The sequence below is a fragment of the Rhinolophus sinicus genome, linkage group LG02 (genome assembly GCF_036562045.2).
Source record: "Rhinolophus sinicus isolate RSC01 linkage group LG02, ASM3656204v1, whole genome shotgun sequence".
Taxonomy (NCBI): Eukaryota; Metazoa; Chordata; class Mammalia; order Chiroptera; family Rhinolophidae; genus Rhinolophus; species Rhinolophus sinicus.
The window spans coordinates 47,047,804-47,074,358 of NC_133752.1; the positions used below are offsets into that span (position 1 = coordinate 47,047,804).

General features: G+C 35.4%; 1 protein-coding gene across 18 annotated transcripts in view; it reads left to right on the forward strand.

Annotated features, from left to right (window-relative positions):
• The window catches only part of MAPK10 (mitogen-activated protein kinase 10), a 287,949-nt gene that overhangs the window by 238,016 nt on the left and 23,378 nt on the right, over positions 1 to 26,555 (forward strand). For all 18 annotated transcript variants that reach the window (XM_019731282.2, XM_074323986.1, XM_074323984.1 and 15 more), the window contains one exon: positions 3,155 to 3,279. In XM_019731282.2, the coding sequence (XP_019586841.1) occupies positions 3,155 to 3,279 (125 nt within the window). The remainder of the gene's footprint in view (positions 1 to 3,154; positions 3,280 to 26,555) is intronic.

The following is a 26,555-nucleotide window of genomic DNA, read 5'->3' on the forward strand; positions in this document are numbered from 1 at the left end:
TTGGGGTGACAATTGTTAGTAAAATTACATAGATTTCAGGTGTACAATTCTGTATTACATCATCTATAAATCCCATTGTGTGTTCATCACCCAGAGTCAGTTCTCCTTCCATCACCATATATTCGATCTCCCTTACCCTCATCTCCTTTCAACACAAGTTTTAATGTAAAATCTTGGAGGTGAAAGTGTCTGAGTTTTATTTGTATTTTAAGGATCTCTTAATCACCATTGTTTTTCTTTCACTTTACACGTGACAAATGAGATACCTACACATTTCATATTCAATATAAACACATACATTAATAAATAATTTTCTACTACTGTGTTTGTAGTTATTAATGTTAGTAACAAATCTTATAATAAAACTGGGATAATAATGTCTCAGTCATAGAACTGAAGACAAGGAATAATTTGGCAATGTATAAAGTATATAATAAATAATATTTTAATTTAGGACATTCCTGAGAAAGTAATTTTGAAACAAATTTGATTTTTGCCCCCAGCCCTTAAAATCTGTGTGAAGCTGGGCAAGTTATGTAATCTTTCTTTATCTTTTTAAACAAATGATGGTGGAAAATGTTGACCTTCTAGAGCTGTTGGAAGGATTAATTGATTAAGTAATTTGTCAAGCACTTTGAATACAGCCTGGCTCACAGAAAATGCTCAATAACTGTTAGCTAAAAACTATTAATAAACATAATAATTATAATTTAAAATGAATCTATACAATATCAAAAACAGAAAAAGGACACATGCTTTGGAAATTTTACCCCAATTGTGCAGTGAACAATTAATTAATATAGAATTAACTTACAGACTTAATTTATAGCTAATATAGACTAAAATGAGACAGAGAAACTAAAATGTGGTGCCCACTATTTCTCAGGATCCTACCATCGCCTCCAAACTTTCATCTGGTGGGTTTTAAATGTGCAACATTGTTTTTGTGTTTGTGATACTTAATGCAAAATTGGGTTTCTTCCTTAAGCGGGCTCTCTGAATGGCAGCAGACTAAATTATGACTAAATCTACCGCTTTTTTGATCAACACTGCCTATATACAGATTGAAAAAGAGCTAAGGAGGGAATTTATATCTTTATGATGCTAATTGACATGTAAAGCACAAGTAATCCCTTCTTCATAAGTAGACACTTGTAGTGTAACGATACGGAGATGACAAGTCCTGATTAAATTATTTGAGATAATGTCAGTACTTGTAGAAAAACTATGAAGTAAAACATCAACTATCTTTCGGAATATAATCCCAACTTCCTTGAGTTTATTTTTTGGCTTTTTAATTGAATTTGAACCTCTATGATTGTATTATTTTTACAAATGATGAACTAGTTTACATATTTATAATTGTTTAATTACAATTATAAGATAAAAATGGCAAATTATAACGAATGAGAGAAATAAACAAAGGGAAAAATTTATTCTACTGTTACTAAAAAAAGAGCATAAGACATTTGAGCATAAGAAGATGAAAGTTGAGGATTGAAACCTTTTCCTCTCCTCATTTATTTCCTACAGATAGTATTGATTATTGTTTCTTAGTGAGATGATTTGGTATTGCCTTTGTGCATACCTCTATTGATGAGGACCCCACCTCAACTCCCACCCTTTCTAAGAGGAGAGAATTAGGTGGGTTTGATGGGAGAATCTGTGGGAGTGGGGTGCGTGAATCTGAGTATAAAATCAGTTTACAAATCAAAGAGATCTTTGAACCAATACAGTAAATAAACACAGCCCTGTTGGGCCATTAGGGAGTCACTGACAATGAAAACGATTAAATATTGAAAATGAATGTATAAGTATTTCAGTACTTTTGCTATTGGTGTGAGCTTCAGTGTGTCAGTTTGGAAGTAGCAGAAATCAAATCTCTAAACTCCCCATAAAAATGATTAATAGAAATAAAAAAAAAATTAGTTTCCAGTCTAAATTTAACTAGTGATTTTTGGGGTTAAATATATAAATAAGCAATTAAATAAATATATAAAAAGTTTATGAATTAAAATGTAACAAAAGAAAATACCACCATAGGATGTTTGAAAAAAATACATTGCTACATTTTATTATCAAAATTATTAAAAGATGCATGAACAAGACTAGAAGAGAATAATATATCAATAAGAGTGATTGCCTCTATATGGTGGGGATGGTTGGTTTTTCCTGATTTTATGTTTCATGTAATTTCTAAAATTTCTATAATTAACTCATATATCAATAATCAGAAAAATTGATAAAATAAATATTGGCACATATCCACGGATTCAAACATATTGCCTTTTCCTAATGTAGCAAACCAATTTAGATTTTGTTCTCTTTAATGTGAAGTTTTACCATATATTTAGGACAAAGTGAATATTTTTGCCATAAAATTTCAAATTAGTTTGGAACTGTATTTTATGTTAAGTTATATATATTTTTAGAGATTAAAAATTGAGTGTTCTTTAACAATGTTATTAAATAAATTAATAACATATTTATGGAGAGAGAGACAGAGAGAGAGGCAGAGGGAGAGAGAGAAGTGCTTGTTTTGTTGAGAAGGAGCAGATTTACACAAATGGCATCATGATCTGTGGATCATTCTGCAACTTCCTTTTTTTCCCCACTTAACAACATGTGCATGTGAGTACCTCATTCTTTTAAACTGCGAAATACAATTCGAAGATACCATAGCTCATTTAGTTGCCTACAGATGGAAATTTAGACTGTTTTAAATTTCCTTTATTCCATAGCCAATGCTGCAGTGAGCATCGCTTTTGTACGCATTACATGAACATGTGTAATTGTTTCTCTAGGTTGTATACCTAAAGGGAACTGCTGAGTCATAAAGTATTCACATTTTAAATTTAATGGATACTGCCAAATTTAGCCTCTAAAAAAATCTGCATCAATTTACATTCTCACAACATGAATGAAATTACCTGGTATTAGTAGATATTATATACCGCCTTTTATTTTTGCAAATCTGATGGATAAAAAATATTTCATTGTTTCATTTTGCATTTCCTAATCACTTGCCGAAGTTACCTGACGTTTGTAAGGAAGTTGCTAGTTGACTTTTGTATTCTTAATTTCCTCTCCCTCCAACCAATTTCCTTGCCCAAATCAAAATTTTGCTAATCATTTTTCTTGTTTATCGTTTCAGCCAGCCAAGCCAGGGACTTGTTGTCAAAGATGCTAGTGATTGACCCAGCCAAAAGGATATCAGTGGACGACGCCTTACAGCATCCATACATCAATGTCTGGTATGACCCTGCCGAAGTGGAGGCGGTAAGGCATAGGCTTATTGTCCTTTCCTTCCACAAACAAATCATAGTAACTGGATACTCAGTGATGAAAACTAAAAGACAATTAGAGCCCAAAAGAACACACAAAGGACATTCATGAAATTCCTAAATCACAGAGTTCTTACTCTTACTTCCCCTCTAAGAGTTATTTCCTTCTACCTATATTTTAAATGCATTTCTTTTCCAGGATTTCCTATGAGAGATGCTGATTTAGTCCAACACACCTTAGCTGTCCATGTAACACTGCCATTAGGTTTTGTTAAATTGTTAGCTGTACCAGGGTCTCCTCCTTTATGTTTAATTATCAGCCTCTCCTGATGCAAACTAAATAGCAGAAAACATAACAGAGAATAAGTTACTTTCCTTGTATTTCCTTGACAAGATGTCTACCATTAGTAAAGTGTGATACTAAGAACATTTTAATTATAGAGCTTTCAACAGGCTGTTGGTGACTTTGTGAGGCCTTGAATGAATTAGATGAGAAAAATTGTGTGTACCAATAAGGACGTTATTTCAGGCTAATTCTAAATTGACTGTCACGGTAAGATGTATCTACTTATTTTAAATCCAGACATAGTTTAAGAATCTTCTCAGAAGCATGACTCTTATTTATTTATTTATTTATAGTATTTTTCAGACATTTAATATCTCTTCTCCAATCATTTTCTTACATCTTTTCCTCCCCTTTTCTCTGTGTAGAGTCAGGGCTGTGCAGCACAAATTGAGTGGTGTTGTTGCCCATGTGTGTTTTATAGGCCTCTTGATGGGAATGTCCTTTTGTCCCTCTTTTATATGTTACTATCATCAGTGTTACCTTTTCCCAAAAACATCAAAATCTCTTCAAATTCTTAGAATATGTGTGCTAAATTATCTCATTTCCTTTTACATAATATCTTCAAATAACTTTATTTGAATTGTTCTTAATCGTCTACTTGAAATATTCCTTTTGTTTTCTTGTGTCCTTCTCTGAACACCGAGTTATTCTTGCTCAAGCATACTTTTGCTTTTTCAGCTTCCTTTCCTCTGCTTCACTGTGTGCCTGCCCATGTCAGATGCTTGATTCAAACTGACATAATTCTTATCCTTTCATTCTTCATTGGAGAAGTGAGCTCTGATAGATGGGAGTGAGGATTAGGTAGCATCAAATTTTATAGACATACTATTAAAAAAGCTACTTTCATAATAACCCAATTCTTAAGCATTCAGAAATTTCAGAGCAAACATTTCAGTGGTAAATGAGTCTCTCAATTGTGGAAATGGGTATACAGTCCTTGATGACATTTTCATAAGATCTACTCTCCTAAGCAGTTTTACAATATGTTGAAATTTCAATTAGCTTCAAATTAATTTTCAGTCACTTGATTTGACTTTTCCAAATTAAAATCCCTAAAATTAAATATTTTCAAGTATAATGATGATGCTCTTAAAACTAAAACAATAATGTTCTTACAACTTAAAATAGAATCTTTTCCAATCTCTCAATCTTGGGAAATACTTCCAAAGATGTTCTCAGAGTAGAATGAAATAATGAAATAAGTAAGAGAAAGTATAATGTATATGTATATGAAAATTAAGTGTAATAATTTTTTCTCTGATGATTTTCAATAAAATATTTTAGGTTATGTTGATAAAATTTTTAGACAACCGTAAATTATTTGAAATTGTTGCTTCTTGTTTATTTTGATGGTTCAAATCATGTGGCATATTTATTTTTATTTATAGCTAATGTGATATGTATAATTTGTTTTTAATGGATTGTGGCCTAGAGTTTAATTGGAGTCATAAAGTCCGCATTTGTAATTCACTTGTAATTATGTTGCCTATAAAAGAAAGAGTTGCTTAGAATCTATAACAACATATTAATGAATAGTTTCCATGAGTTTTTAAATTTATTTTAACTTTTCATGAAAAATTCCTTTGATGGACAAAAAGGTGAAATTTAGGGTCCTAAAATGGCTAGAATCTTTTTTCTTTACAATTTTTTTTCAATATTTATTTTAATTTTTCAACCATTTCAGTATTGTCATGTTGGGGCACGCACAGCAACAACACAAGGCAAATAAATTTTAGGGGAAAGATCTGGTAGAACCTGAAGGTCAAGGGGAAGGGTTCAGTTAATACACAGAACAAGCAAGTATTTAACATCTAGACTGGGGTCATTGGTTATACAGGGTAAACATATTTTACATCTAGACATGTTGCAGTGAATAGGTTGGAAACCTGACTCTTGGGCGAGGTTGGTTTATTACTCCATGCAATGCATCACAGAGGTCATGACTATTGCTAGGAGACAGACGGTGAGGATGCTAGAATAGTGGTTACTATGCTTTCTGCAATTCCCTTAGAGTGAATGTCTTTGTCACTGCATGTGAATGTATATTTAATGCGAAGTGACCTTTCTTTATAGACACATGGATGGAATCATATGTTTTCTGCCAAAACTGACAAAATTATTTTGCAAAATATACTCCAATGTGTCTCTATAATCCAAATAAATGGAAGTATGAAATAATCCGAATTTCCTTGATTGGAAGTCAATCAGGAGAGCCAATCTTAAACAGCTTTTAAGTAACTCACATGATATTATAGAGGGAAGAAAATTCAAAGCTGGGAGGAAACAAAAATAAGTTTCATTGGAAGAAAATAAAGCAAGTCTCTGGAGAGGGATAAAGGAGAAAGTGCAAGAGAAGGTGATGTCTTCAGGAAAAGTAGAAAGGCAAGTAGAGAAATGCTACTTGTACTAATCTATTGATCAAACTACAAGCTATCTTACCACGTTTTTCCAAAAGTGTCAAAAGCACCAAATGAAAAGGGAAGAACATATGAATGCTGTCAGAATGGTAAGAGAGAAAATTATTTATGTAACCATGAAGTTGAGAATTTTAAAAATCGAATATCAAGGTTAATAGTGACCTATCTGTATAATAGTACATAAAGATTTTGAAGTTATAATGGCTCAAATTATTAGCAAGTTTTATTCAAATAATGTTCAGAGTAATAGAAGTGTGTGCCCCAAATAGAGTACAAAGGCCACATTTAATGTCAATGCTGCTTCATGAAATTTTGGTATTTATCAAGAGGGCAAAGCTATCATGCACAAATGCAATTTATGGAGTTGTATGTGTCTTTACAGGTGTGAGAGATGGGTTAGGTTTACATTTCTGTTGTGCCACTTACTAGCTGGCCAAGTTTTTTAACCTTTCTGCCACTCAGTTTTCTTGACTAGCATAGGGGACAATCATACTTACTGCATAGTGTTCTTCTGAGAATTTAGAGTTAATTACATAAAGTGCTTAGTACAGTACTTGGCATGCAGAAAGTGTCATATAAACTGTTATTATTTCTGTTATTATTACTGCTGCTATTATGACTTTTCCGCACAAAGCTTTGCTACCTTTTGATATATATATTTGGTAAACACCAGCTGGCCAAACAACTGCAGAAATATTCTACAGTATTTAAATTAAAAACATTGAAAGTCATCTAGAGAGTCCAATTCCATTAATTTAAACCCAAATTAAGACAAATTATGTAGGTCATCAATCCACATTGTAAATATTGTTTGGAAACTAGGGGACATTCAGGGCTATTTGTGGGAATCAATTTGAATATTTACCCTGTACTCTGTTGAAGGGAAATAGTGAAGATCAGGTGCCTTGTTTCTTAACAGATTCTTGAGTTTAGAGACCCTGCTAGAGTAGAGGGTGGCTTTCACCCTGCAACCCTTGAGAGTAGGGTATAGACACCTGTTAGGAGTATTTTTGCAAGATAAGGAAGAATTGTTACCGATGTCTCAGGGCATATAAAAAGGTAAATTAAGGAGAACATAAAATGTGACCATTTCTTTTTTACAGGTAGAACATGGCTTTATTTATTTTTAATTAAAAACTTATTGAGGTGACATTGGTAATAAAATTATATAGGTTTTAAGTGTAGAATTCTATAATACACCATCTATATATTGCATTGTGTGTTCATCACCTAAAGTCAATTCTCCTTTCGTCACTGTATATTTGACCACCACTATCCTCTTTTACCTCCCCCTTCCCCTCTGGTGGCCACTAAACTGTTGTCTGTGTTTGAGTTTTTGTTTATTTGTCTTTTTCATTTGTTGCTTTCAGTTTTATATCCACATATAGGTGAAATCATATGTTCTTGATTTATTTGCCTGACTTATTGTGCTTAGCATAATAATCTCAAGATTCAACCATGTTGTCACAAATGGCACTATTTCATCTTTTCTCGTGGCCTAGCAGGGATCTTTTCTATAGTTGTGACCAATTCTTTAAAACGCAGTTTTATTTCTCTCAGAAACCCCAGAACACGCTGAGAAAGTGCCTGTGTGCAGGACCCTTCCAGATGGCTTCTGTAGTTGCTCTGCTGTGCTAGGTCTGGGAGAGGGAGAGATGTTCTCAGTCACCAAACCAAAGTCCTCAGAACTCAAAGTAATCATCACAAGGAAGTCAATTAAAAACTTATGGGGCCAGAGAAGGACATTCCTTTATTCCTCAATTCATGACAAAAAGGAAGGATCACGACCTGACGCTAGAACCGTTGTCCAAGGTGGGACTGGTGCTGGGCGGAGGCTCACAGCCAGCAGTGATCAGTCAGATCCAATGTTGTGTTGAAGGCTCTGTCTCAGAGAGGCCCAGATGCAGTCCTAAATGGTCAAAGTATTACTCTGGGAAACGGAACAGAAGGGCAGGTTGAACCAGTCAGGCTGATGGTATCTAGGTTTTGTTCTCCTGTGAGTGAGCCCTGGGTACTTGAAACCCAGGGGAAGGGGTGGCAAACAACACAGGACCTTCTGTGTGGCAGCCAATTCGAAGTTACAGGGGAGAATGCTAGAACAGAAGCTTGGAACATGGGGCTACTGCTGAGAAGAAGACAGAGGAGAGAGGGTGGGAGTGTTTAGGTTGGGAATATAAATACACATGCCACCCTTATAGAAATCAAGTGAAAAGGTGTGACTAATCCAAATCTGTCCAGTTTGGGTGGAACATGATTAGGGAAGCAAAGCTAGTGCTGAGCTTGTTTATTATTTCTTAGTACCTACCTAATTCAAGATTAAGAATTGGGACAGGGCTGGGTGGGAATTTAAACTACCTATACAGATGCCAAGTTAAACAACCTGGTCTTCAGATTCCCAGTGAGAGTATAACTTGGGAAACAGAGTAACACATATATTAGTGCTGAAGTTCAATTAAAATAAACTCTTAGAAACTGTAAAACCGGAATAGTCAGTAATGTTACACATTTACTGTTTGTTTATAACATAAGGTAATTAATTGAGTCTTAAATGAATTATTTACTAGTTCATTACTTTAGACATTATGTTATTTTTTTTTGGCTATGCTGAAAGAATTTATAGGAACAAGCTCCCCTGACTATATTAAGTTCTTTTATTGCAAGGCCATCATAGATTTCATGCCCTTTGAGCAGAGTTACTATCTGACATTATTTTAATCTTCTTGTCTGCTATTGTATATTATTGGTCATTACCAGAGAGAGCACATGGAAGGGATGACCAACCATGCGGAAATGTGCATTATTTTCAATCTTCTTGTGACATAGATATGTACATTTTAATGTTGCCTATATCTGAAAATCTGTTCAAGGTAAATCTTAAAGGAGAGCTTGGAGATCATTGTACAATGGTTTTGTGCAACCGTTCAGCAAATATCAATCTTTAGAATATCAGCCCTACAATTGTGAGCAGCTACAGGGACGTGGGACCACAAATCATGATGAGAAGAGTAGCATAGGCCAGGTATGGGATCAGAAAGCATTGAGAAGAGAGCAGAAGCCTGTGCTCAGAGTAATGCAGGGTCCAGAGCTTGGCCTGAACCAACCCAAGTGAAAGCTGATGCAGATATGTGGACAAGTCAGATAGGGCAGGCAGATAAGACCAGTGCAGAAGAGAAATGTGGTCTAAGGTCAGAGTCTGAGCAGATGTCACACGAAAGGGCATTTAAACAGCGGAAAAGCTAAGGATATTTTCTGATCGCAGTGCAAAACTCAAGAGCAGATAGTCTTGGAACAACCCAGAAATTCGCAACCCAGACATTAGCCACTACTAACCCTAGAGCAAAGAGATGGTTTACTAGAGCCCAGGGATGGGTAGTGATAGCTTAGCTAGTGGAATCTGGGGTTACAGACACAGAAGAGATACCCCTGCTTCTGGAAGGAGGAATGGGGAGAAATGGCCTGGCTTCCCACTCCCTCATGTCCTAGTAGTGTCTCTCTCCTATTGGCTGAGACTAGCCCTAAGTCAGCTGATAGGTGAACCTGGGCAATGCAGCCTGCAGGGGCCAGCCTCTGGATGCAGATCAGGTAAGGGAAGGGTTAGGGCTGTATCTGTGGGCAAACAGGCCCAGGGCTGGCACCCCCTCCCCACCCCATTTATTCTCTGCTTATTCATAGCTCTGAAATCGGCACTAAGTAAAACTGAAGTAAACCAGTGGTAAGCCACACTTACTCTGGAGAGGGGAAGGTTTTGGAGGTCAGAACACATGCTCAGTGGCCTCACTGCATAAAAGTATAGTAAACATTTCCCCTAATAACCCTGGTAACTATTTCATTTGCTGAAGTATCTCATGATTTCTTGCCAAGAAATCAATCTTGGCCAGCAAACACCAGTACTATGTCAATCTGATAGTCTTGGCATAAGAGTATGTCTCATGGGTTTTTAATTGAATGTGTGTACTTCCTTTCTTGTATATGTTGGTGTCACGTTTTCAGTTGTTTGTTATCTGGTTCCTGAGGAGCCTAGAGCTTGCTGAGCCCCTGCTGGACAACATGTGCATGGGGGAGTGAGGGAGTCAGCCATCTGCTTTCCTTTAGGTTGCTTAAATTCTACTCTTCAGCTATCAAGTAGGTAAAATACACTAAAAAAAAAAAGACCTCTATCCATCTTTCTTCTCACTCACCCCTTTGTTATTTCTTCCTTCTCTTTTAGCCTTTTCCCTATTTTAATCCACCTCTACAGAGCTGTTTGCATAGGCTTTATTTGTTAACAGTTTAGTATTTATTCATTTTTCTGTAAATATTTATTGAACCCAAACTATGTGTCTTACACTGACCTAGGTGCTGGTGATTCAGCAGTGAATTTAAAAATGAAAAGTAAGGTCTTGGCTTTCATTGGTCTTGGTGGGTTTTCATTCAGTTAATAGCTAACGGAAACTATTATTGATTGGGAATTTTGTAACTTGTCATCTCTGGTTGATAAGTTAATTTTTCCAATGTTGATTGTCTATTTTATTTGACTCTTTAACTTGCTTATTGTATAATTTTCTAAATGTAAGAAGAATCTGTAATAAGTTGTCTTTCTCAATGTTACTTATAACTAAATTGCAATGACTATCTTTTATCCTCTAACCAGATTTCATCAATTTCTTTGAATTAACAAATTATGATCATCTATCTCTAGCTATAATTAAAAAACAAAAAACAAAACTGTTTGGCTTTGAATATAAATCCATATCCCGATCAGGTTTTAGTAGCTAAAACGCATAGATTATTATTGGATAATCAGAGAACTCTCAAGTTTGCATGCTAAGTAATGGAGAGACTTCGTTTATAGTTTAAAGATTCACCTATAAATATATTGTCTATCTGGGGCATTCAAGCAAAATTCAAGTGATTGAAGGTGAGGGGGGAATTATTCTCACTCTCTACCTGTATCTTGAATATATTTTTGAATATATTTTTATAGTAATAGCTAATATTATTTGATTATATCATGTGTTGATTTGCTCTATTAAACCTACTTCATGTATAAGTTATTGTTTGTCTTATCTTTGTTTTCATTAACTATGGCTTAGTCACTGTCTTCCACTGAATTCTCTTGAGTCCGTAAGTTCCAAAAACAACGTGGTAGACAATAAATAGGTGTATCAATGGGTTCAATTATAAATGTATTAAGTACATTCTGCTAAACTCAGAAGTTATATAAATTTAGGAATAAGAAAAAAATAGGAGCTATGAATATGAAATTGATGCATCTAATATTTAAACAGTTCATCAGTAGTTGCCCACTTTTTGGTAATAAACCACTGAATAAATTGTGTATGTGCTTACTTCAAATATTTTATAATCTGATGAGTCTGAGTTTAATGGTGTTGTGTTAAACATGAAGTAGCTAGAAGAGATGATTTAAATGAGTTATAAATTAAAACAGCTCTCTGTATAGGCTGTATCTCTCCCGTTGAGATTAAATGGGATTAAAGTCTTTGTAATTGACATTTCCCTTTGGTGAATAATAGCAAAAGGTTACATGTCCTTACCTTAAGAGAGCTTCTGAATATACTTATTCTGAATATACTTATTTCAATCTGAAATTCAGAAACTACTGTTTCTGTTTTCTGGTTTTCCCCACAGGATACAGATACATGCTTAAAACAGTTAATAGATGTTATTTTTTGTTTGTCTTTAATGTGCCTGAGAAAGAAGCCAGTTTGGATATGAAATTTATTATGTAAAATTTAATAGTAACTCTCAAACTGTAGAAAAGACCTTTTAAATATGTCAATAAACAGAACCCGCAACATTTGAGTTATTTAAGATTTTTTTGTAGTAATCTGAAAATTTTGATTGAAGAAGAAAAATTCTTTTTCACCACAATAATAAGAAACTATTTTCTCTTAACATTTGGTGGATAAAAAGCCTCCATTGCTTTTCATTAAAAGAAAAAAGACTGCATGCGTGGTGCTATGTCTCTGAGTATGTACAACCTGGGATTTTACTAGTGAGGTTATTACTAGTTTTCTTCTTGATGTTACAGAGGTAAATCTGCTTTTTGTAAGGAAAAAAAATCTTGTTTATTTTTCTTTAGATCCTCTCAATCATTTTCCCCTCCTTGGATTTAAATTAGAAAGCTTATAGTTTTTTTTTTTTTTCCTATCTGCAACTAGATATATGATAAAACACATAAATTGAGTTTTCTCAGGACAATCATATGTGGAGCTTTTATAAAGGGAATTATTTTGAAAAAGATTTCTCAAATTGTTTCTATCAAACAAAAATTATACGTAGTTTCACAAGTAGGACAAACTACCCCATTTCAGAGTGAGGAAAAGAACAATTAACAATAGTCCCTGAGTATTTAATGTTAGTGATCTCATTCCATTGTATGTTAATAGCATTTACTATGTGTTTTAAATTTTTCAAAATCAGTCTAAATATTTCCCAAGTGCCCATTACTGGTCTGGTCTGTAATCTGTGTGCAGGTCATGGGTGACCTTTTATTGTCCAGAGTTGGGAACATGAAGAGGTTACTGAGGTGAAACATCATTATTCTCTTCTCTCTATTCTGAAATTGCCATCATTTAAATTCTGTTTTTCAGGCTAAATGTTCCTATGAATTCTTTTAAGTATAATTTGTTCTGCTCACATGGAGTTAATAAACTGGCTGAATCCCTCTCTCAGCTGTTCCCTCCATCTGTCCTGACACAAGGACTGCCTCTTTGAGTCTTATGATTTCTTATTATTACAGCATGCATCATGCTGTGAAAAAGCTAGTGCGACACCCTGGCAGGCGTAATTTGAGAAATAGTTTAGTGCCATCTATCTGTCATGGAAGACCTTTTTAGTATGGAGTTGAACTCTAAGTAGGTTTGTTAATTCAGAATGTATATAAATTTAGAAATAAGTAGGAAGAAGCATGCGCTACAATGGATACAAATTTGATGCACTCTAATTGCGTGTTTAATTTTAGAAAGAGCAATTCATATTTTGTGATTCTCATTTGCTTGGTGAAAGTCAAATCAGTGTCTCTAATTCCTAATATCTGCCATTTGTGGAATTGTAAATTTCCATCTGTTCATGCTGAGTCTTCTTTCAGCAGCAAAATGTGAGCAATTTACTAATTGCTTTCCAGAGAAAATATAACTTACATTACATTTCCTATGCCCAGTGCCTCAGCTGTTAAAGTGAAGATATCTTTTGAATCATATTGGGATTGTTTTGATGCCATGTATTATGTTGTTGGGAGCTTGTCAAAATGTTTGTTGTAGATAGATTTAGCCACCTGCTTTTAATGGCCCCTCTTGCTACATGACTTACAAGAATATGTACTTCACTAAAAAAAATTTGTCTCTAATTTTAGCGAGTTGTACTGAAGAAAATCTTTTTTCTTGATTTCAGATCATTGGAATATTCAGAATCCACTGAACATATAAGGTTCTTGAATGTCTGAGCTGGACCAATTGAATAGTTCATTCTCAGGAGATAACTGTTTTGCTTTCTGGTAGAGTCTGTGTTCAGGTTTTTCTTTTCATATATTACCTTGAGCCCTTTAGACAGTGAATATTAATCTCTTAAGTAGACCACTGAAGGAGAAGTCTTTTTAAAAAAGGTGGGGAGGGAACAGAAATTATTATTCTAGAACATTCCATATTTGGTGCTCTCTGAAAGACTGAGTTATGATGTCCTGTCAAGTTCTTCCAAATCTATGTTGTTTTTTTTTCTTTTGTCCTAATTGACCTCTTAGATACTCTGAGATCCACCTACTTAATTCAAAGGAATAGGAATTTGTGAGAGTGTATTTTATTTTCTTAGTATTTTTATCCTGGGAAGAGATTATCTAATTGTGGCATCAGTCTAGGATGTCACAAAGTAGTGTAATCTATACATTGTGGAAGAAAAAAAACAAACAAACCAAGCATCTTTTAGAGCTTCTTCTAAGAGATAAGCAAAGAAGTCAATGTCAGAAATTGTAAAGCGTCCTGTCAATGAAAACTTACCGAATTTTATAGTAAGAGAATAATAAAAAGAGGGGGGGACGAGCAGGAGTAGGTCAGGAGAGAGAATCTCTGTTAGACAGCTTTGCCTTGAGATAGAGGTCATAAAAATGGCTAACTCTAGGAAACATTAATTATTTGGTAATTTGCATTCCTGTCTCTTTTCTCTACCTGCAGTGTTGCTAAAACAATCAAACTATACTGTTCCCTCTCCACAATTATTTTGTCTGTCATAAAAGAATCTCCTCTAAACTACTGTGTATATAAATTCAAGGGCAGCTTGAAGGCACTCTTACCCAGCCTCTTATCATGAGTGTTTTCAGGATAGAACCTTTACTGATAAAGAAACTGATACTGCTCTGCAGAGGTGGTGATGTTTTCTGCAAGGCCCACACGTTAATTATTACATATAAACCCGTTCATTTTAAGGCCACCTCCGTTCTATTCCCAGCAGTAATGTTATTTGGTAGGTAGCCCTGTTTAAGTTTCTAAATCTGCTCTGGTTTTCTATTTAAGATGTTTTTCTTTGCTCTATCTCTACCAGATTCAATGAGGTTGGGTTGCATGATGAACTTTTTAATTGTATAGTCCCCTTTTATTTTAAATCTCAAAATATACAGATGCCCATCCTGCACAATTTAACATAATAAATGCTTCTTTCCTCCGTGTGCGGTGCTGAACACTGTAGGAGAGCTAAAGATTCATTTCCCTGCCCTTCAGAGCTCACAGTCTAGCACCAAGCTTTCTTATCCTGAGATTCACTAACCCCTAGAGTTTCCTTGCATGGGCTTCTAAGGGCTTGTTGAAAACATCCTGACATTATATGCCTATATTTATGTGTGTACATCTTCCTAGGGATACAATTCATAGGCTTTATGAGATTTTTGGCGCTTTTACCTACAAATTTAGTTCTCAGGATTTTAAAAAGCACTCTTCTGGTAGAGAAAGTTTTAGATGATAGGGCTACAAAAATATGGATACTTTACTGTTAGAGTTGACTGTCAGTGAAGATATAACCAAGAGATTTAATTCATTTTTTGAAAAATCTCAGCTTATTTCCTTAAGGTAATTTTTTTCCTTGTTCGAAAAGACCCTTTCATCTGTAAAGGTCCTACTTTTTAAAAGAAGGGGATGCAAGGGGAAGTCACCGATAAATATAAAGCACTACACTTTGAGTTTTCATTATTATGATTTGAGGGGGTGGAAATCTTTGCTTAACTTTGTAGAGTTCAGCTTTATTTATTTATTTATTTATTTATTTATTTATTTATTATTTTTTATTAAATTTATTGGCGTGACATTGGTTAATAAAATTATGTAGGTTTCAAGTGTACAATTCTATAATACATCATCTATATATTGCATTGTGTGTTCACCACCCGAGTCAGTTCTCCTTCCATCACCGTATATTTGACCCTCGCTACCCTCCTCTACCACTCCCTTCCCTCCTTACGCTCTGGTAACCACTAAACTGTTGTCTGTGTCTGTAAGTTTTTGTTTGTTTGTTTGTCTAGTTTGTTTGTTGCTTTCAGTTTTGTACCCCACATATGAGTGAAATGATATGGTTCTCAGATTTTTTAAGTTTATTAAAAATATGAAAAAGTTTCCTGTGGTCCTACAGAAGTTAAAAATAACGTTTCTTCAAGAAATAGAAACAAATAGCTAGTATCTACTTTTCACATAGCTAGCTCTTTTCTTGTGCAATGGAGCTTTCAAGTGTTCATTTGGCAGGTTGGTTTATAGCTTTATGGAGGAATTATTCTGCAATGAATAACAGATTTCATGAGAATGTCAGGTCCAACTTTTCTCATATCTTACTTCTACTTTGTTTCTCTTAATTAAGGACTTAATTCCTTTGCACCAGTCATTTTTCTCTGCCATGTTTTTCTCCAAAGATTTTTGTTTCTTCCTCCATTTTCTAAAAGGCCCAATTTCTTTCCTATGTAGAGGGGAACATAGGGTTGCATTAATCAAACATCTGTTTTTCAAGTCATGCTTAGAGGTGGTTATACCATCAAAGTTAGGGGGCAAATTGAGAAGTTTCACTTTCTAAGAGAGAAGAAAAAACCATTAGAAAGTATAATCCTTAATGATGCTGAAAATGAATGTGTGGTCATGTGATAACAGTTAGTAAATCTGTATGATGTTTATTTTGATTTTTTTTTAGCCCCAAATGAAAACTGTGGAGATGAAGTCAGCATGTCATCAGAACTGTACTAAAACCAAAAGTCTATAGACTGAAAATTTGAGGAGCTGAAGAAACAGAAAAAGGATAGGAAGCATTCTTGAGTGCTAAATCATACCGTGTTTCCCCGAAAATAAGGCCTACCCCGAAAATAAACCCCAGTTAAGATCATCAGCCAGATGGACACATTTAGTGCGTTATGACGATGTTCCAGAAGAAGATGACATGACTGTATTTGAATAAATATAGATTGTTGTACATGAAAAAAATCAGACATCCCCTGAAAATACGCCCTAATGCATCTTTTGGAGCAAAAATTAGCATAAGACCCGGTCTTATTTTCATGGAAACACGGTAGTAACCTACAGATTCAGGGAAAAGGCTGGATTTGAACATTTTCTTTCCAAGTGTAGAACTGTTGCTTAGGCCCGAGGGCATCCATTATATGTGAGGGAAGGTAGAATAGATTCATCCAACAATGAGACAGAGTATTGAAAAGGTTATACTCCCTTTTTATACTTCTATTAAAAGTTTATGGTCTTTCACAGAGTATGTGCTATAATAAAATTATTATGTTCCTTCCTAATGGCAAGATAGTTATAAGAATGATTAAAAAAAACCACTTCCATAACTTGCTACAGGTTTAATATGAGACTTACAGGGTCATTTGTGCAATACTGGCCCACAATATCTTGTGAAAGAATGAATTTTATTGTTTATGAAAAATACTTTTAATTGATAATGAAAAGAAATTCCCCACAGTTTCTGATTTTCGGGAGAATCTGATTTCCATTTTTATGAGTTTTTGGAAAGCTGAACTCCTTTCATGTTCTGCTGAAAGAAGTGAGGATAAAATAGCTATGCCTCTGGCACTTTTTCTGAAAATCCCTTACCTAAGATGTTTGTGATTTTGGGTTAAATTCAGCAGAAAGCACTTTTGGTGACTTTGTTTCATGACATATGCACCAGAATGCTGTTTTCCTAGTACAGCAATCTGTCACCACTTCTTTTTCTGAAGCAGGCTTGCTCATGTTCCATGCTCCGCTGCTTTGTGACTCCTGTTTCATTACAAAGACAAGTTTATTCCTAGCCAGAATTCTTACAAATACATTTTTAGAGAATCTTAAATAATGAGTAGCTCCCTCACGAATAGGAGGCTTAGCAACAATCTAAGCAAAAAAATTGGCTCACTATGAGTTAATTTATAATATTGTGGCACATAATCTAGCTTCCTCAAACCAAGGAGTCCTAGGCAGTGGGAGAAGACAAAGAGCTATGATGTGGAGACCAAGGTCATGATACTGGGAGAGAGTAGAGTGCAATGGGAGCCACTCAGGGTCTGTAGCTGGAACACCCATAGTCAAGGACTCATCCTTCCTAGATCAGGTTCACTTCTTTCATTCCCTACGTTTTTATTGACCTTCAATCACACAGCCCTCGTTCCTGTTATTTAGTAGCTTTAGTATAATAGCGTTGATAGATAAGTAAATGAGCCATTTTTACTACTCCAGTAAATTCTATGAAAAGGGGAGCACAAGGTGCAACAAAAGCCAAAGGAATAATGTATGACCCATCTTTTAATAGATAGAAGAGGCTTTAGGAGGGAGAAAAGTCTTAAATTGGACCAAAGCATGGGCAAGAGTCAGCCAAAGGAAAGGAAAGTGGAAGAGTAGGTTCAAAGACCAGGAGAGAAGAGAGACCTTCTTGTAGTTCACCTGAGGAACTTTGAGGTAATTCAGTGTGACCAAGACAGCAGTGAGGAATGTGACCGGAGACCAGGTCAGCAAGCACCTGTAACTCATCCCCGGTGAGCCCCATGCTAAAGGCAGGGAGGATGACTCTAGGGATATGAATCAGAGACGTGGGTTTTACGTAGACCATTCTTTCTGCTGGTGGGATGATGAATATTAGCAGAAAGACCAGTTAGGAAGGTACTGAAGTAGTTGAGCTAAGAGATGATGATAAAATGAGTGTTAACGGCAGTGGGGATGGAAAAAAACAAAACAGATTCAGAGATTTTTTTTTTTTTAGTTGTATAATTGTCACAACTAATCCTCACCCAGATGATATGTAACAATGTTTGAAGAGGTAAGATGTTATATGTGAAAGTGCTCAATAAACTTTGAAAACACATAATGTTGCTAGAGAGGAACTTTTTAGTTTATGGGTGTAATCGAAATAATTTAAACCCAATAGTTTTAACCTGTATGACATAAGGGAAAGGAAAATGTCATTTATTTCTATCTTATTAACAAAAAGTTCAATTAAAATTACTTTCTTTTTAAAATTAGTCCTTAGAATATTTCATTACTGAATGAAAAGGTGTGCTGTGTTTTAAGAAAATCCACTATATGAGCTACGTTAATTAAATGGAAAAATAGGGGCAATGGGAATGCCTTGCGTTGGTACATAGCTCTCCATTATTGTGTTTGGAAAGAGGAAACTTGTGATTCTCACCCTTTTTCTTCCACAATATATCGGAGAAACACAGTCATCAGCTCATTATGGTCAGCAGCACATCAACACTCATTAAGGCAAGGATTCTTGATAGGATGGGAGGGGTAAGTCAGATTGTGTGTGCAGATTACTAATTGGAAATAATCCCTCACCTTCAGGTGATTCTGTTCCCTGCCCAATCACTCCCCACCTCCAGTACCCTCTCCCCACCACATAGACCTTAGAAATTATTGCTCTAGGAGAAACTTGAAGATACGGGTTTTGTGTCAATCATTTGCATCATCTATGTAACTACCTGGTCCTACCACACTGTCGTTTCTCAGAATAATTAATTGATTTAATGAAATGTTTTAATCACTTTCATATTGTCTATTTTATTTAAACTTCTCACCCATGTTTCTATTCTGCATTACCTCAGCCAGAAGAACCCCTACCCCTACCCTCGGATACCGTGATTCCCATTTTACAGAACTTTAAAATGACTCTTACACAATCCCACAGCTAAAACCAAGGTTCTAAGCCAGTGCTCACTTTATTATGTCACAATATCCTTTAAATAGTTCTCTTTTTCTTCACAAAGGAGGTCTTCAAATAATTTATGTACCGACAAAATATAGAAAGAAATGAATTTACAATAATTATATTTGCTACTTTTTTCTGATAAGCATCTTGTGCATAGAAGTGGTACATGAATGTTTTCTTATATAATTTTCCAGATGTATTGAAACCATGTAGGTGTAAGAGGTAGTAATTATCTGATTAGAAGAACTCTTTTAACTAGATTGAAAAAGTTTTTTTAATCGAGAATCTTTACATCATTCTAAGATTTTTCAGAAAGATCAGTGCTAGGAGAGGAAAAACACAAAGATTTATAATGAAAAAACTATATATTTTAAAATGAATAAAAGTACTTTGCAATTGAAAAAATATTAAATTCTAAATTAAAATACATTACCATTTCTATAATGCCAGTAGGTATAGGCAAATCAATTTTTCCTTAATGAAGTTTCTAATTCTGTAACTCTGTTTCTGAATTCACTGTGGATTCCTATCCTGGGGCTACTCATTTATTTTAACTAGAGAAGTATGGTTTTCTCCAGTTACTGTCTCTAGAATGAATTGTTTTTCAGTCACGTTACTGATATAGGAGTGCTGAAGATCTTTACAAATGACATGTGGCCTTACTAGGCCTGTGTTCGATGTGTTGAATTTTCACCCAGAACATTTTTCTAGCTAATTTTTGCCCTATAATGTACCACTGAGGCCAATGTGGCCTTTTGCCTTTGGAAAGTCTTGCAGTACAAACTGTTGCTTCTCATAATTTTAAGTTAACATTTATTTGTTTAGAACCTTCCCCATGCCATTATCATATCACACATTATGTTGAGATGATCCATTTTTATGTGTATCTACCCAAGTCCGCTGCTCTCAAGTTCCTTAGGAGCAGAAATTCAGCTTTACCTACTGAGTGCAGAGAACAGTGAGAGTAGTGGCTGATACATATTATATGAATAACAAATGTCATTTGAGTTTAATTAAACTGTGCTTCGCTGAGCACTTCTTTAGTGTTTATAAAACCCTTTCTCGTATCCACTCTTATTCAAGCCTCAGAAAAATCTCTAGAAAATAATGATTATCTTCAACCAGCCTTACTGACGTTATCATCTAAATATATCCTTGTTCAAACTACTCCACACAAACATCGTCTCTACCCTGGACCATGTTATGGTCTCTAAGTTGTCTCTCAGCTCCACTCTTGTCCCCTGTGGTCTATTCTCCAGAGTGCCTAGAGCTTTCCTTTTAAAATGTGAAACAGGGTACATAAGTCCTCTGGTAATACTCTTCAGTGGCTTCTCATCTTACTTATAATAAAACTCGAAGTATTCACCATGGCTTACAAGGCTCTCTTCAGTGTTTTCCCACATTTTATTAGAACCCATAGTAAGAAAGGTGTTTTTATATGGTGACCCAGCATACATGTGCACGCACACATGTGCGCACACACACTGAGGAAAACCTTCATACTCTGATATTTTCCATCTCAGTCTACTCTTTCTGGTTACGTTAAAAGGTGCAAGTAATGACCCATCAATTTGTTTCATAACTGCAGTTTGCTTTACTTGATCTGACCCCTGCCTACTTTTCTGATTTCATTTTCTACCCCCTTCCACTCGGCTCCAGTGTCCTGGCCTTCTTGCTGTTCACTAATCATGCCAAGCAAGCTTCCCCCATCAGGGTGTTTGCATTTGCAGTTTCTTCTGCCTGGGACAGTCTTCCTCCAGATATCCACATGGCTCCCTCAATTACTTCACTCAAATCTTTGCTCAAATCTTACCTTCTCAAAGAAGTCTTGTTGAATGCCTATCATGTATTACGTACAGTGTTTGATTCTGGCAAACAAAGATACAGCCTTTGTCCTCAAGACTTTGTCCCCACAGTCTAGTGAAAAGTAAATGTTGAAAGGTAAGTAGCCCAAATTTTAAGCTTATTGAAGCACATAGAAAAAACTCAACTCAGTAATGTGGGTTAGAGAAAGCTCTAAATAAAAACATGGAGGATAAAGTAGGAATTATCCAAGTGAAGAGAGACAGGAAGAAGAAAGGTTGTGCAAAAATCCCAGGATCAAGGGAGGATTGGAGAACTGCAGGTGTTTGGGGGTGACCCAGTGGAGAAGGGTGAGAAATGATTCGGTCTGGTAAGCAGGTAAGGACGGAGTCTCTACCTAGTGTGATGGAGCGTGCACTCTATTCTAAGGGTGAAGGGAAGCCATTCAAAACTAGCAAGCAGAAGAATCGCATTATCAGATTTGAGTTTTTGAAGGTCACTCTGTCTGCAAAGTGGGATTAGTGTAGAGAAAAAGCAGATGGAAGGCAGGGGAGTAATGTGTAGTAAACTTGGGTTAGAACTGATGGTGGCCTGAGAGGAGACATGGACAGAAGATGAAAGAAATATTTAGAAGCTAACGATCAACATGAATTATAAATGATTAGATTTTGGGCTTAGGATGGTAGAATTCAAAGATGTTATATATATATATAGCATATATAGCATATAGTTAATACATAGATGTCAAATGAATGAATGGAAAAAAAGTAGATTTAAGACTTGAACAGTGGATGATTGGTGGTATAATTGCTCAGCCTTTTCAATTAAAGAACCATAGAAAAATTTAATTTCCAAGGAATAATAAAGAGATTTTCCTTTTTAAGATATTATTTTTTGATGGTATAAAGCTAATAAATTTGTGACCTAACATCTGAGAAAGCTTCAGAACAGAATAAAAAAAACTAGAGAAAACTGAATTTAACTTGCTTGTCAAGCCACTGGGACATTATTTAATTAAGTTTTCTAATTGCACGCAGTTCAAATTATAATTAAAATTTGCATTACTAGCTTTTAAAGCTTCCTGTGGACCCTTAGTGCTGTGATATCTCCAAACATTAGTGCTTTCCATATATAGCAAATTAGAATACAATGCTTTGCCCATTACTAGTTCTTAAGAGAGGTTTTTGTTGAATTACCTGAAATGATATTTGTTAAGACATTGGGTAGTAGTTTCTTCTTGAATAAAGCAGTATATGAAATATTTCTAGATAAGAGTTATTGCAAACGAAGTGACTTGCCCAAGGTCACTTGTCTTACTAGTGTCAGAGTCAAGGCTGCTGTGAGCCCTGTGCTCTTTCCATTGTTCCTGTCAGGAAATCTGTGACTTATTCAAGAAGCTCAGAGGTTCTCCTAGCTCACTTTGGCCAAAGACTGAATTTTATTATGAGACACAAATCTCATGTCCACTTGGATTACAATGAACAAATCTCTCTGTTTCTGGCCTTTAAAACCATAGCACGTGATGGTTTCTGTCCACAGATCACTGTGTTCTAAAGAGAAATAGATATCATTGAAGACTGAGCAAAATCACTTTTATTCTCTAAGATATTTTCACTTCTTTCTCTGTAGATAAGGCCTACTTAGACAAATAACAAAACTTGCTTTGATTACTGTGTAAGTAGTTAGAATAGAGGTCTTAATCTTGGCTGCATGTTCAAATTACCTGGGGAGCTTTTAAATATCCTGGTGCCCAGATTTCACTTCACACTAATTAACTGCAAATCCCTGAGAATGGGATTCCAGCACCAGCCTTTTAAAGCTCCCAGATAATTTCAATGTGGAACCATAGTTGAGAACCCCTGGATAAAAGCAATTTAATGAAAATGAACTCACACTCAAACCATCTTTTACTTAGTGTCTGCTTTTTCTCCAGCCACAAGGTGGCAGCATCACAATACAGTGCACATACTGGCCTCTATTGAGTGGATGTGGAAATTTGTATCTCCAACACTAGGAGCATTCTGAGGGTTCCTCCAGCTAGAGACAGCATTGACCTTTTCCCCGCTGTTGTTCACTGTTGCTTTGTTTACCTAAGAAAACTTTTAGATATATTCATTTCAACCAGTTGAATTAGCAGGAACTATATGATAAGCTACAGTTGGGTGGAAAAATGCAAAGAACATGAATTTTGTGTTCAGCGAGATTTGGATTTAAATACTGCCTCTGCCACTTGCCAGTAGGTACTTTAGTCTCTGAGCTTCAGTTGCGTACCTAGGAGAGGAGGGTTGTTGTAAGGACTGAATGAGATAATATATGAAAATCAACCGTGTATGAGTGGAACTAGGGTGATGAAAACGTTGAGGAAGGAAAGTGATAATGCTGTCATAGAGCCAGTGACACAAAGTCCAGGAAAACCCAGGATGCAGCACTTTTTCATGTACGGTCAGTCTTTTCTGTGTGTAGGTCTCTTTTTCCCTGTGTGTGTGCTATCTTTCATTTTCCACTGGTCCTTATACAAATAACCATGTTCTAGCCACCTTCATTTTAAAGAACAAATAATCAAAGTCAGTATTTTTATTTACCACATCTTTAGAAATGGAAGGTGCTATTAGCCAAAGAAGTACCTTCTACCTTTATAATCAAGCTTCTGGAAAAAAAATTAGCCTTTGTTTGCTTATAATTACTCTAGTTCATTTTTCAAACGTTGAAACTGTTTTGTCTAAGCTCACCAGTGGCCTCTTAGCTGCCAAGTTCAAAGCACATTGGCATCTCTTTGCCATTTGTATAGGCTGACGACACCCTCCTTCCTGACACGTTTCCCAAGTGATTGCTGCAGTACACACCTGTTCTCCAGTCTCCTTTGCTGTCTGAGTTGTTTTCTTTTCCCTTAAAATTGTGGCTCCCAGGAGTTTTCTCTTACAGTCCTCATTTCTTTTCTCCCCGGGAATCTTAGTTTGACCACAGCCTTAATTTTAATGACCACAAATGACATTCAGATCTCTATATTGTCCTATAAATCTAACAATGACTGGCATTTAAATAGGCATCTCAAAATTAGCATGTCAAGTACTGAGCTGCATACATCCCCTATTCACACAACTGCTGTCCCCCGCCCCCACCACCATCACATTGCACCTTTTAATCCAGGGCACTACTCTCCATCCAGGTGATTGAGCCAAATCCCTAGGAGTCATTCTGTTCTCCTTCCTCTGTCCCCTTCATACCCAAATTCTCAAGGCTTATCACTTCTTCACCACCCCCCTTAAAATACTTTTAAAGGGTTATTCAATCTCATAATTCTTCATTTCTGACCTCAGATTTACTCTTTAACACAGCCCAGTCTGACTTCTGCACCCAAACAGTTCTTGTTGAGGCCGCTAACTCTGTCATTCACGCATGCCTCTCCATCCTCCATCATCCCTATCCATCCCTGAGAGCACTTCTTCAACCATCACCTGCACTGAATCCCCTTCCCAGGCCCTGCTTGAGGACCCAAGGTAAGACAAGCTAGCAAAGGAGAATTAATGAGATGAATTTCCAGAGACAGGTTTTATTAACCTTTTACCCCCCTTTGCGTAGTATTAATACCTTTAATTCACCAGATGTTTAAAGGCATCTATTTCATCTGTAGGATGAGATTGTTCAGTTTTTGTTCAAGAGCATCAACAGAGATCCTGAAACTTGCCTAAGCAATTTTACAAAACAACTGACAGTACATCACAAGCTGCCATTGTGCACTTTTAGATGACAATGAAATTTTTGGTAATTGGAAACCAAGTAAGACCACAATATAGAGAAACTATTTAACTCTGGAAAAGAACTATGTTTAGTTAATTATTTTGATATTGGTATTTCACTGTTATTAATTTGGCAGATTGTTGATAAGATGTTAAGCAAATATTAAGCCCCATTGTAGATAATGAACTGTTCTGGGTGCTACTGAGAATATAAAGGTTTTAGAAAAAAAAATAGAACATGTTAAATGTTCATTAGCCAAAAATAAACAAATCAATAAATAAAAGTACATATCATTTAGTGCTATATAAAAATTACTCTATAAATATTTGTTTTCTAATCAGGAGGTTAAAAATTTAAGAAATTCTAGTCATCAAAAACTTTAAATACATTTGAAACACTTATTCTATATGTATAGATTGAAGGAAATATAAAATCAAATTTGGCACATTTTCTTAAACGGATTTTTCTGATCTAATTTTATACTAAAATTCACCCTTCCTGGTTGAAGCCGTAAAATGAATCATGTATCTTTTGGCAATCCTCAAACTGCAAAATTAATAACAAAAAAAGTATGTTTCAATAGGACATAATATCATTTGTGTGTGTTTTTTACTCCAGTTGCTGAGTTAATAGAGAATTCATACACTGAAAGACAATGCTATTTAAAGCTCTCATTGGCATTTTCAGCACAGAGTTAAAAAGTGGAACGAAACTATACTTCATGCTTAATTAGGATAAAAGAAGCAGAAAGCAAACACCAACAACTTGATGATTGTCATCTGGTTCAGAAGATGACTGATATGGAAAAAATGTTCGGGCCCAAAGATGGATAAAAAAAGCAACTTTGTACAACTTAGATTTCTCATACGTGGTTCGCATCTCTTTTGAGATGTATAGAGTTCCTGATGTTGTCCAAGATTTGACCAAAAGCTTTCAGGGATATAACTGTTGACTACTTGGGTGATAGTCGTTGAATCTAGCTACATGGATAGACTGACAGAAAATTGTAACAGAAATCAGAGTGGCAGGCTCAAATTTGTCACTAATGAAAACTTTTGTAAAGTGTTGAAGTATTCAATCTGACGTTTCTTCAACCCATAAGAATTTCTTTATTCCTTCTTTTCCCAGAAGATATTATACATTTTATTCCTAACTCTGCCACAATTAAGTCAATGACCATGGACAAATCACTTATGCTGTCTGAGTTTTTATATTTTTATTTGCAAATTGAGCAAATATGACACTAGAGAAGTTCTAAATTCTCTTCCATCCTAACATACTATGAGGCTGTTGAAAACAAGATTATCTTGAAGATTAAGGAAAGAATAATTTATACATTTTACTCAATAAAGTATTATTTAAATATATGATGTAAAATGAAGTCCCAAGAAAGAGCAACTTGTACCTTGGGAGAATCAGAGATTTGAATGGGCTCTGATTAAAGAGATCTCTTCAGCCAGAAATCATGCCCAGAAACAAGAACTGGAGAATGCCAACAGAATCCATATTCCTCAATCTCAACTTTATTATGTGGAATTGTATTCTTTTATGTACTCATACTTTTGGCAAAAGCCATATCTTATAGCAGAGCTTTACTGAAAATAGAGAAAATGGAAGGAAATGCTGACATCATGTCTTAGAGCAGCAAAGGGTACAACTGCAATTGTTGAGTGACCCCAGTGGTAGAAAAATGTTGCAGTTCGCTTGTTTTCCCCATCCTCTAATTACTACCTTCCTGAGATCTCTACTATGTCATATCACAGCATTACTATGTAGGATGCTCACGTAATTACCCTCCAAACATTTATGAGAGTG